The following is a 12,836-nucleotide window of genomic DNA, read 5'->3' on the forward strand; positions in this document are numbered from 1 at the left end:
CTGAGCCGGTTACCTGTGGGCACCTGAACCGCAGCTCCTATGGGGCTAAGGAACCATACACAGTGTCTCCAGGAGACTTCCCTACTACTGAGGTGGCCCCGGGTGCTACCCCTCCGTACTTCTAGGCCACACTGGGTGCCAGCTGAGGGGGCTTCAGAAGCCAGAACCCTGGGACAGAAAAGTGGAGGTGCCTGATTAAGTGGGGAGCCTTCTGTGTACACCAAACCATCTACCAAGCTGGGCTGAAAAAGGAGGTGACCTGGGATGCTGTGTTCAGTGCAAAAGCATCTACTGTGCTCACCCGGGGATCTGGGGGCCAGGGTCTGCCACCTCTTCCCCTAGGAGACAAATTCTAGGAGACCCGGTGGGAGCTAAAAGGGTATGTTTTTGGCAACATATCTGGGAGGGGAAAATACTCTTGTTCTCCAAGGAAGAAGCAAACCAGAATGGATGGGCTGCAGAACCCTCTTCATCTTATTCTGACACTAAGCCCATGCCATTCAAAACAGACATTCCCTTAGTCCCAACTGTGACATGCCCAGGCTGGAGACTCAGAGCTGAGCAGGAGATGGACCTGACCTGGCTCAGGTCTGCCCTGAGAGGAGGCTGGTACTGCTGCTGGGCAGGGTGCTTGCATCAGAGCACAAGACCACTCTAAGGAAACTTCTAGGGGGCAGGGGAAGGGACATAACTTGCTCTGAGCTCCTGAATAGGCCAGGCCTTATGCTGAAGACTTCTGCTCATTAGTCACTCCCTCCATCCCTTCTGGAAGAGAGACTCCTCCTTCTTGGGATGGAGCAGAAGTTTTGGAACTAACTCATCATCACACCACTATAATCACAGTGCTGCGGGAAGCTTCTGACTTCTTCATCTAATGTAATGAGGCCTGGTAAAATGTGCTCATTGGCTTCCTCCCAGTCTTAAATACTGATTGAGCACCTGCTGTATGCCACACATATTCTAGAAAAGAACGAACCCTTGCCGTAGGAGCTCACATTCATGTACACCTGGAGTCTCAGTGGTCTGAGGACCAACACGGGCACGGCTCAGGGCAATGAGGGAGACCAGGCTAGGCCTGCACCGCCAGGAGGGACCAGGGATGGCTTCCTGGAGAAGGCAGTGCCAGACCCTTCCATGGCTGCATCTTTGTTCTTCTATCCATCTCACTTAGCACTGTTTGTAATTATCTATCTGTGCACGTATCTGAAGAACCCATCTCCCCCACTATTTCGAATGTGCCAAGAGGCCTGCCCACTGCTGCATGACCATGCTAATACGTATTTTCGGAATGAATGGGCCGTGTGGCCAGGCTGATCCTTGAACAGTGCTCCCTTCTGGCAGAAATAAACATAGCACAAACAAACAGCTCCACCTTCTAGGTCACAGCCAGATGGTAGGTAATCTTGGGTGGGTCTGGGCTTTAAAAAAAAAAAAAAGAATTGGAGACGGCAAAGGAAGGAGCAGAGAAGGCTGACAGGTCTTGGCTCTTTAGGCGGAAGCATTTTTTGCTTATTATCTAGGCCTCTTCAGCATTATGACAGTGTTGTCCTAGAGCAGACATCTGTGCCCATCGCCCTGGAAGCAGTGACAAAATGCTGCCAGTCTCTGTGCCTCACAAGACTTATTGCAGCTCCCTGGGTCCTTTTTTTTTTTTTTTCCCACTAAACCAATAATCCATGTTGACAGCAAATCTGTACAGAGAACCTATTAAAAGAAATTGTAGTAAATCAGAGATGCTTTAACTGTCTGTCTGGTGTTCTGATTGCCTGCCCAGCACTTCCACTGTAACTTCCTTCTGTACAACCTGCCATTTGATTAAATTCCACGGATAATTATTGAGTCTTGACTACGTGCAAGGCAATGCGTTGGGAGCCTCATCCCAGTTGCATCTTCCAGGCCCAGAGCATAATTTAACTTATGGACAAAAATACACATGTACAACGGAAGCAGAGAGTGAGAGGCCACAAGAAACTGTAAAAACCATTTCAAGGAAGGTAACATTTGATCCATGTGAGCAAGTAAAGGATGACTGGTACCAAACACTCATTCATTTGTGTAAGTATGGATTTAACAGTGTTGCTGAGCAACTTTCCCAGGCCAGGTACTATACAGAGAACCTATTAAAAGAAATTGTAGTAAATCAGAGATGCTTTTACTGTGCTTGGTGTTCTGATTGCCTGCCCAACACTTCCACTGCAACTTCTTTCTGTACAACCTGTCATTTGATCCAGTTCCACAAATTACTGGAATTGGGGTCAAAGGGATAAATAAGACCCACTCCCAGAGCATGGTCCCCTGGGAGAGCCAAAGTAGTATCACTTAATTCATCTGGAGGTGGAAGTCTGAGAGGAGCTCCTTAAAAAAGATGCTTCAGTTGCTTCTTAAAGGAGAAGTTTGAGTTTATCAGGTGAAGAGGAGAGAGGAGAACAGACCCATTTTCAGGACGACTGCTGGAGCGCAATGAGTCTGCGAGGTGTCAGAGAGTTAAGCCAAGAGCCAGAACACACAAGGTGTGGATTTACTCCTGAAAGCAGTGTAGGATAAGGAGAGCAGAGTTCTGCAGGTTTGCAGAAGACTCAGGAAGATTCCTTAGTGGATCCATCCATGCAGAAGTCTTCCTGGGATCTAGCACCATGATTAGGCAATCTGAGCTGGCCTGAGCTCTGAAGAAAGGATGAATCCCAGCTCTGCCTCTTATTTAATAACTTTTGTCCCCTCTGAAGTGGAAATCATAATTCTTAGCTCACAAGACTGTAAAGAAGCTCAGATGACACAGCACACATGAAGTACTCAGCACAGTAGGACATACCATAGTGAGCATTTGGTAACTGCTAGCCCACTGCTCCCCAGAGTGTGTCTAGGAATGTGGACAAGCCCTGGGAGAGAGTGGGGCTGCTCAGAGATGACCTCATGAGACAAGCCAGACTTTGGCGAGGCAACAGAGCTTAAGAACAAAGCTGGAGGAGACTTTTAAGAAATGATGACCTATCCCTTTGTCTTGGGTTGATAAGGACAGAGAGGATTGTGAAAGAGGCAGTAGAAAAAGGCCCATGAAATGTTTTAGAATGCAGAAGGAAGTTTTGGGTCAAGTGGCATGGTGAAAGTACCCAGGAATGTTAAGAAGTGGTATTTTGTGGATGTTACAGAGACTGGGAGGTGGTCTGGAGGCAAGGTGAAGGCTAGATGGAGATGACCGAGGGGTGATGACCATCACAGTTTTAACAAGTGGTGGTGTTGACTGTGGTTTGGCTGGATTTTCAGAGGTGGAAAAAGATGCTGTTCAACATGCATAGCACCTGGATTGTGGGCTCTAAACAATAATGCCATTTCCTATAAAAGGAATCAGGGCTTCTTGGACAAAGGGCCAATTCTAGCTCTGAGGCAGAAAATATACAAGTTGAGCCTGGAGCATCTTATTGCTAGAAATCAGTTAGGTATGAACTTGTACCAGATTAAGATCACATCCAAGAGGCTTTCACTGGCCAAAGACGGAAAAGTTTGAGCATCAACATGGATAACTGCAAGGGGTCCAAATACATCAAATATAGTTAAATCCACAAATCAATAATAATGCAGAAAAAAAACCAAAACAAAACTCAACACCTCTCTGTCACCTCTGGAAGATGCTAGGAAATCCCTTCATTCTGAAAACTGGTGAATAAAGAGAAAATATCTGATGTTTATCCTCACTCTTCAAATCAAACCATACTTGCATTGATCAAATGCTTAATGAGGCAACATTTATCTTTATAAAGCATTTCAGCCGATAAATGATGACAGAATAGATGAATTAGAACACGCTGATTTGGAAACCCCTAATGAATGAAGGTTTCCAGGCAATGGACTCTAATGGATCCTGACAAACCAGTGACAACCAGACATCATGCCTCTCCTTCCTCCTGCCCCCAAAGGGACACAACACCATCAGTTCTAGGTCCACCTCTCAATTCTCAGGAGACACAAGGGACAGACGAACAGGTTCACTGGCACTGTCAAGGCACGGCTAGCAAAATCTAGACTGTGGGAACTCAGTGAGTTTCTTCAATATATATATTTCGAGGAATAAATGAGATCTGGTATAATATCAATTAATTGCCAGGCATGGGTCTTATTTTGATCTTGATTTCAAGAAACTAAAAATAATAAATGATCACAGTTATGAGACTGAATAGCTAAACATGTTAAGGAATTACTAGACTTTTATCTACATATAATATAATAATTGTGTTTTTCTTTAAAAAAAAAAAACAAACCCTTATCTTTAAGAGCTATAACCAAAATAAAAATACTGAAATGGTGTACCTGGGATTCACTGCAAAAGAATCTTCTGGTGGGGGCTGAGGGTCAGATGGGAGGCATACATGAAACAAGGTTGGCCATGGATTAATCCGTGTTGAAGAGGGTGATGGGCTTAAGGGTGTGTACCACGGTATTCTTGCTACTTTACTATCTGTCAGAAGTTCTCTATAGCAAGAAGTTCGTGTCTGTGTGTGTGTGTATGTGTGTGTTTCATGGTACTGAAGAACTAGATTCTGGGTGAAGAAAAGCAGAAGGAAACCAAAGGCTTGTTTTTTAAAATAAGGAGGCAGATCAGGTCAAACAACTAAGAATAAGGTCAATCTGGAAGCAAAAAATGGAACTAATAGGGTAAGCATGATTAATATTCTTAATGGATAACAACTTCATTCTAAAAATCCATAATAACAGTCTATCAAAGTCCCTAGGGAAATTTAATACAATATATTACATGGCAATTAATATAAGGAAAACATATGTAAATATCTAGTAAATAAAGGGGAAAATCATCCTTTTCAATGGTCTCCACAATGTATTAAATGAAACAACAAAATGCCTCTCACTCAGCATCAGCCTGGGTTCTTTTCTCTCCACCCCTTCCTTCCCTCTGCGTCTGTTCCACACCCTGCCCCAATTTTGATACCCAGCTCTGCTCTGGAGCGTCCCAGAGTCAGCTGTAACTTCGGGATCCCTCAAGTCTCCTTCTTTCCCCCGAGAGATGCTGGGACTTTCAACACAAGTGCTTTCCCAGAGGGTGCAAATGAGTGACTCTGGGGTCCATCGATTCATCAACTAGCTGTGAATCTGTCATAAAAGCCCCCGGGAGGAGTCAGGTCCCCCTTGCACATCTTCAGGGGAGCCAAGGAGACTGTCAACACAGCCATCCCTCGGGTTCCCACATTGACTAAACGTTGCTCACAGCTACCTTTCTCACTCCTCTATCAGTTGTGGTCTTTTCAGAACCCAGATCCAAGAGCCGAAACTGATGTAATCTTTAACCTGTCAAGGTCCATGGGGAGGAATTTCAGCCCAGGCATAAACCCAAACATGTTTAGGTTCAAGCCATGTTTAATCTGAGAGGAAACCGAGGGGAAAGTCTTGCCAAGGACTCGCATGCACATCAATCAAACCCATTTCAGTCCCTGTCTTTATCTATTTATTCCAAACTATTTGGGAGAATTTCAAAGGTCCATTAGGCATCAGTGATTACGAGCTCTTGAAGTAAGATATTTATCCAGTTGATATTACTGTCACTAATGAGAATTACAACACCCTCCCTGCTCCAGCTACTGAGCAGAGCTGGCTGTTAGGTCTCAGGAAAAGCATTTAGCAGGCTAATAGCTCACGGAAGCCGAAAGCTTCTCACTACACTTTCAGAATGCATGCTTAGATTTACCTTTACAAGGGAGCAGAGGACAACAAGCAGTAAAATTAGGTAGATCTTTTCTTTCAAAAGTCCTTCATTCTTGTATTTCCATGTTCATCCTCTTTTTGCCACCCCCAACCTCTAAACATCTTACACACACGCCCACACTCTCCCCCCGCCTATACACCCCATCCCTCCAGAGCTCTCTTTAACAGCAGAACTAGGCTAATGCAGGTCAGATTGACACAACAAACCTTCAGAGGCAAGAGGAGGGGTATCTGCCATCTCAGAAGCCCAAACACAAGAGATGCAACCAGGAGGTGGCCAGGGCACCCCCAGCAGAGAACCACCCCTACCACAGCACATCCAACTTCGCCCAGACTCTGACCCACCTTTAGGGCAAAGTGCCCCGCAGCCCATGGTCTAGGATTTCAGCCACAATCATGGTATCTTCTGCCCAGAGCTGAGCCCTCCCTGCGGTGGCCCTCACTCCTCTGCTTTCAGGCCCAGCTTCCAAGGTCCGGAGGTCTGTGGAGCTACAGCATCTTTTCAGCCATTTCCCGAGGAGAAGGCTGCCTGCTCAACCCACAACTCTCAGCTCAGTGCATCAGTTGAGAACAAGTGGCTGCCTATATAATTTAATATGATGCCACATGGGACTCACAGACCTGCTGCAAAGCAAACAGGATTCTAGCGCTTGCCTCTTGGCAACTAGAAATCTGGAGCGCCTGCTTTTTTCTGTTCAGGCTGGGTATACACCTCAGTCAGAGCTGGGCAGGGTGTTTTCAAGGGGTTGATGCTTAGACTACTGAGAAGTGAGTCTCATCTGGGGGCACCTAAAATTCCTTAGCCTGCCCACAGACTCAAGGTCATAAGCATCTCTTTAAGCACAGCAAACTATGGGTATAGCTGGGAGACCTAAAGCTGCCCCAGACACAGCATGAGGGCCATGCTGTGCTTTCAAGTCTTGTCTCAGATATGGGGAACCCATCCTTTCAGGAAAGATAACCTAAACCCACGGTTAGGTAATACAGATGGGAACGTATCTACATAGACATTTCCAGGCACGAACTTACCATCTTAGACATGCATTAAGGCCAAGAAGAAAATGTTCTTGTATTTGAACATTTGCCACCATGGCCCATTGGGTTTGTTGGCTAGAGGGCTTTAGGCAAAGGCCTGGCCAGGGGTGAGGGGTGGCCTGTGCGTCTGTTTCACTCCCAGATGAAGCTGGGAGGTGGTCCAGTACTGGCACTGGCCCAGTAGACTCCGCAGATGCTGGGACAAGTTCATTTGCACCTTAGTAGAATACTGCGGAGACTCAGGACAAGTTCCCAAGATGCTAACTTGTGAGGCATTGGTGGGGACGCCCACCACTCTGATCAGTCCTCCAGGACCCTGTGTCCAAATCACTCTGTCCCAGGGGTGGGGAGAGACTTAACAAAGAAACAAAGATGGCTTCACTGAGAGTCAGTCCTGGGGAAAATCCCCAGGCTGGAAGGAGATGTCATAGCCAATTAAGCAGAGGACTTTTACTTCCTATTCTATCTGACCGCAAAGACCAAAGTATGGATTGTGGTGGAGACAGCGCTGTGGGGGGCCCGAGGACGCTCAAAGGCCCAGGAGCAGGGGATACCTGGAAATGCTACGGGTGCATTTTCCAAGGCAACATGCTTTGTGCACCCAAATGAAGGGGAGAGGGGTCAGGATCAAGTAACTGATCCAGACCCTCCCTCCCCTCTACCCCTCTCTAGCAGGCTGACCAGGTGATGACTGAGTTTGCCACTGTTGTTGTTTAGGGGATGAGGAGGCAGGAGGCTATCTGGGGTAGTTTCCTCTAAGGTCCTAGTGACCACCTAAGAACCCTGGAAGGAGAAAAATCCTGGGATGTAATTACTATGCTATCCACAATCATCTGTAAACAGAGCCAGCTCATAAACATCAGCTTTATGATTATCATCCAAGAAACACTATGGTTCTTTAAATAGCGTACACCTAAAAGGCATAAAGTATGCGACTCAACTAACATTTTTTGATTGATTATCATGTGGCTCGCATTAAGTCGACCTTGCATGCCCTATCTCAGTTAATCTATGGGATGTAGAATTTATGACAGCGAATTTGTGTCATACCTGCTGCCTAACGCATCAGAGTATGTAAAAGAGAAGTCCAGAAATAGCACTGCAGGACTGGACTAAAAGGTTTTGATTCACAGCAAAGGAAATTTAATCAAAGCATGTAATGTCAATTAGTGTCATTCATAATCACATTAGACCTCCCCAGAAATAATACAGATATAAAAGTCTAGAGTTACCTGCATGTTTGATGTAAACAGGATAAAATTATCTAAGTTCTGAAAATGTCCAGATATCAGAAAGAAAAAGAAGTATCTCTACCTAGCATCATGTGGCATCAAATTTCATTACGCAGGGACTTGATATCCAGCCACAAGAAAGTCCATCCCTCGTCTGAGAGTGGGTTGTAAAAACGTCCAAAGGTGCCTGACAATCTTGGGTTTAACATGGTCATGATTTTTAGCTCCTATAAACAATGAGACGCTCCTGCTTGTTTTGACAAGGCCCAGGAGAGGCCAGACAGCGAATACTCTTAGCCCGTCCCCAACACTCTTTGGACACTATATGGTGATAAGGAGCAGACCCTTTCACGGGGCAGCTTTGAAGTCCAGTGGAGGGAAAGAATCAGAGGAAAGCTCCAGGGCAGAAAAAACATGGCACGACTGCCAAGCCACAGCGAGGTCTCAGCAGGTCCATCTATGGGCATCCAACACACTGCCATTTCATTCCCTCGCCCCTTAATCACTTAGAGAGTGCACACCACTGCCAGAACTCAAGCTGAATACAGAGGCCACTCGGGGAGCAGGACAGCAGTAAGATCCTCGCATTCTTAGGATTACAGTGCAGTGGGGGAGAGGGACACTAAGTTTAAAAACATACACGTTCATAAAAACAAGGCAAGTTCCTACATTACTATATGTAAAATAGACAGCCAATGGGAATTTGCTGTATGTCTCAGGGAACTCAAACAGGGGCTCTGTATCAACCTAGAGGGGTGGGGTGGGGAGGGAGATGGGAGGGAGGTTCAAAGGGGAGAGGATATACGTATACCTATGGCTGATTCATGTTGAGGTTTGAAAGAAAACAACAAAATCCTGTAAAGCAATTATCTTTCAATTAAAAAATTAATAAATTAAAAAAAAAAAAGGCAAGTTCAACTGAGACCTAGGTTCTGCAAACCTTAAATGGGTATTCTAAGACTTCTATTGCCAGAGGTCCTGGCAAAGATGAAACAAAATATACAAAGCCCTTGGCTTGATGAAAAGTAATAAAAAGTCCACTGCTACTAGTACCACTATTCTTACCATTAGTGAGGGTCTTCACCAGACACTGGCTGTGTGACCTTAGGTAAGCTAATTTTCTCATGTTTCAGGCCCCCCATCTGTATAACGGGATAACAATCATTCCTAACAAAAAAAGATTAAATGAGCTAATACGTAGAAACTGTTTGGAACAATGCCTGGCACATAGTAAAAGTTTGATAAATGTTAGTTGTTAGTGGTGATTATTATTTTGCCAGAATCTAAGACATCACGTCAGCTCATAACAGGCTTACAATCTAGACCAGGGTTTCTCAACAGAGCCACTATTGATGTTTTGGACTGGATCAGTCTTTGTTATGGGGGGCTGTCCTGTGCAATGTAGGGCGTTTTGTAGTAGCCTGGCCTTCTATCCACTAATGCCAAGAGCATCCACCCCCACCATCATGACAATCAAAGATGTCTCCAGACATTGCCTAATGTCCCCTGAGAGGAAAAGTCGCCCCCATTAAAAAAAAAAACAACAACAAAAAACCACTGGTCTAGCTGGAAAGTATAACGCACTGAGAGGAAGGGAGATGATACAGAGCTGGAGTCTGTGGTCAAGAGGAGAAGAGAAACAGGAAGTCCACGAGGGAACCCTTCAACAGAAAGTCAGGGAAGACTGCTTCAAGAGGGGCCGCAATGGTGCTTCATGACCATCTTGAATCCGCATCCCTCTTGCTAAACAGAAAATTCACTTTAGTGAGATTTCAGATTTAGAAATGAATTAAGCATCATGACTAAGCCCCAATTAAAGCAACCATAATACACTGAATATAATTTTCCATTACCTACAGTTAGTTTCCTCCTCTCACCAAAATCCTGACAGAGCTTCTTGGCTAAATGTTACCCACACAGATTTAGATAAGCTGGGGAGAGAACAAAGAGAAAGGAGCAGGGAAAGGGAAACTTCTGGGGCACCCTCGGAAAACTCTGGAGCAATTTCCACTGACATCTGTGGAGACTAGCCCAAAGTTTAACCAAGTGGCAGCAAGTGAGTCCACTTTCAAGAGGAACAGGGTTTGGTCCACGCTGGCTCCCAGTTGCTGCATCCCATCCCATCCTCATGACTCGGACCAACTGACTCTCATCTGTGGGACTCAGTCCTGCCTCAGTTTCCAGGATTCCATCTTGATCTGAGACTGTCCTGGGCTCAAGAGCATCACCATCTGACCCCAAAACAGAGCTTCTTCTAGTACTAGAGAGAGTTCATTATCCAGTCTGTTATCAAAGTTCTTATTGTTGACCTTCTGCATTAGTCCCTGTTGATGAATCCTGGTCCAAGAACCCCTCCCCAGTGTCTGAGGCTAAATGTGTCCCAAGACTGCTGCTGCTGCTGCTAAGTCGCTTCAGTCGTGTCTGACTCTGTGCGACCCCAGAGACGGCAGCCCACCAGGCTCCCCTGTCCCTGGGATTCTCCAGGCAAGAACACTGGAGTGGGTTGCCATTTCCTTCTCCATCTGCTTTTCTGCACATCTGAGCATCACTCCCCCAAGTTCCTGCTGCTGTGCTCCATCTACCCACTGGGACATCCCACTACTTCATGTTAGACACTTCTTTGTTGCTGTTGGTTTTGGGGAATGGTGATCAGAGATTACTGTATCCCATGCTGGACAGACTGCATCTTCATGTTAGCATGTGGACCAATACTGTGCTCAGAGAGTGCAATCCTATCCCTGAGAAGAGTCACATCCATATCCCATCTCTCTGCCTTCTTCCTTCTGTTGTTTGTAGCTGGCCATGCTGCACTATGGCCGAGAGAGATCGTATTCCCGGTGTTTGGTTATCTCTGTTGTGTGGCAGGTGAATCAGACTGTCACTCTCTACATATGACTCCATTATCATACAGTGTATATATATTGTAAACCAAATACCTCCTGTATGCAAGATAATCTATGGGAGAGAAGGGGAAGAGAACTAATGCTTATGGAAGGTTTATTTTGTACCATACATTCATTTATGTTCATTACAAGATTATTTAATTTTAACTCACAACCACTCCAAGAGGTAGATACCATCATTAACAGTTTCAGTGTGAGGAGGAGAGGCAATGAGGTATCAGTCAGGTTAACACTGGTCCAGCTGACTTCAAAACTTATGCTCATTTCCTTGACAACCAGGAGTAGTCTTTTTGATGGATAACTGGAGCTCTATGGGGTTTCTATCCTTTCTTCCGCCTTTTATAAATTTTCATAGTATATATATGGCATCTACTTTCAGGGCTAGCGACCAAACTCAGAGCACTCACACACACTTTCCTCAGCCTCCTCTCCTATGCTTTTTCTGCTATGAGAATTCAGGTTTCAAGTGCTTTCCTCAAGGTCACACAGAAAATGAAAGGTGGGATTTCCACAAACACTCTCAAGGGGTCTGCATATACAAGAACTTGTTACACGTTTATGGGAGTCACTGTCTCAGTGAGCAAGGTACCAGAGGACCCTGGGTTTCCCAGAGGAAGTCTATGCACCCAAGCAGACTGGGATGCTACCTGCAGGGCTTGGGGTTCAGCCGTGTGCCCCAGTCCCTCTCTCCCTGCTGCCAGAGATCAAGGAGTTGGCTAGACACTGGCCGCTGGTTCACAGGAGGAACACAGGGGTTGGCATTTGTAGGTTTCACATTTGCACAATGAACTCCCCACCCTTATTTTTAACAGATTAGCCTTTAAGGTTTTAAAAATACCACAAAAACATACACTAGAGATTGAATTGTCTTTTTCCTGCGGTGGAGGATAGTAACTAGACTGACCTTTACATGGATGGACCTGAAGTGACTTCATGGTTGAGTTTAAATGGCTATGTCCAAGGATTTGCATACCACATACACGGAGCCTCATCACCTACTAGAACCAGGTGCATCGGTATTCATGGATCACAATCAAGAGGGAGAGAAGAGAGACGGGGAACAGAGGGTTCCACAGTCGAGGAGTACAGCATTAAATAGGAAATGGCCAGCCCTCCTGTGGGCTTCCCTGGTGGCTCAGTGGTAAAGAATCTGCCTGCCAATGCAGTCGAAAAGGTCTTGATCCCCTGGGTCATGAAGATCCCCTGGAGAAGGAAATGGCAACCCACTCTAGTATTCTTGCCTGGAGAATCCCACGGACAGTGGAGCCTGGCAAACTACAGTCCACGGGGTTGCAAAAGAGTCAGGCATGACCGACCGACTGAACACCACCACCACCCCTACTGTATGGAGATACATTTGAAGAAGTAACCAGCATCACCCTTGACACGCAGTCTACAAACCAACAGGAGTCAGAGCCTTATTCTTACTTTACTCATTATTTTTATGGTGAACAGGCTACATTTAGAATATCTAAAATCAGCAATAACGAATAACGAGCCAGAAACCACAGAATACACTTTTACCTTAGAAAACTGAAGAACTGCACAGTTTAGACTCTTATCTGATCCTTATAATTGGACAAAACTAGCTTTCACATGACCACATCATTATTGCCAGAGTGTATTGCCAGAGTTTCATTGTTTCATACTTTTTGAAAAGTTTCATACTTTTTCAAAACTTAACATTTTAAAATATACCTTCTCTCATGTTCACAAAGTGAATATATTTGATATTTTAATAATATAATACTTGTTCTAGACTATTATATTTCAGTTATCACACAATTGTTGGTAAATTGGGTTGTCTTAGGTAAAAGTGTGTGTGTGTGTGTGTGTGCGTGCATACATACAGTTAACCCTTGAACAACACAGGGATTAGATGTATCCATCCTCTCCTTAGTCAAAAATAGTCAAAAATCAAATATAACTTTATAGTCAGCCCTCAATACTTGAAGTT

General features: G+C 45.1%; 1 protein-coding gene across 2 annotated transcripts in view; it reads right to left on the reverse strand.

Moving 5' to 3' along the window:
* Positions 1–12,836, reverse strand: part of PARVA (parvin alpha) — a 166,818-nt gene that overhangs the window by 78,988 nt on the left and 74,994 nt on the right. The window contains exon 1 of one of the 2 annotated variants that reach the window (XM_042233043.1): positions 6,055–6,268. The exons of the other annotated variant lie outside the window; for it this stretch is intronic. Coding sequence (XP_042088977.1) covers positions 6,055–6,082 — 28 coding nt within the window. The 5' untranslated portion in view covers positions 6,083–6,268. Of the gene's footprint in view, positions 1–6,054; positions 6,269–12,836 lie in introns of those variants that run through there. 2 annotated transcript variants of the gene reach the window in all.

Source organism: Ovis aries, chromosome 15 (assembly GCF_016772045.2).
Source record: "Ovis aries strain OAR_USU_Benz2616 breed Rambouillet chromosome 15, ARS-UI_Ramb_v3.0, whole genome shotgun sequence".
Taxonomy (NCBI): Eukaryota; Metazoa; Chordata; class Mammalia; order Artiodactyla; family Bovidae; genus Ovis; species Ovis aries.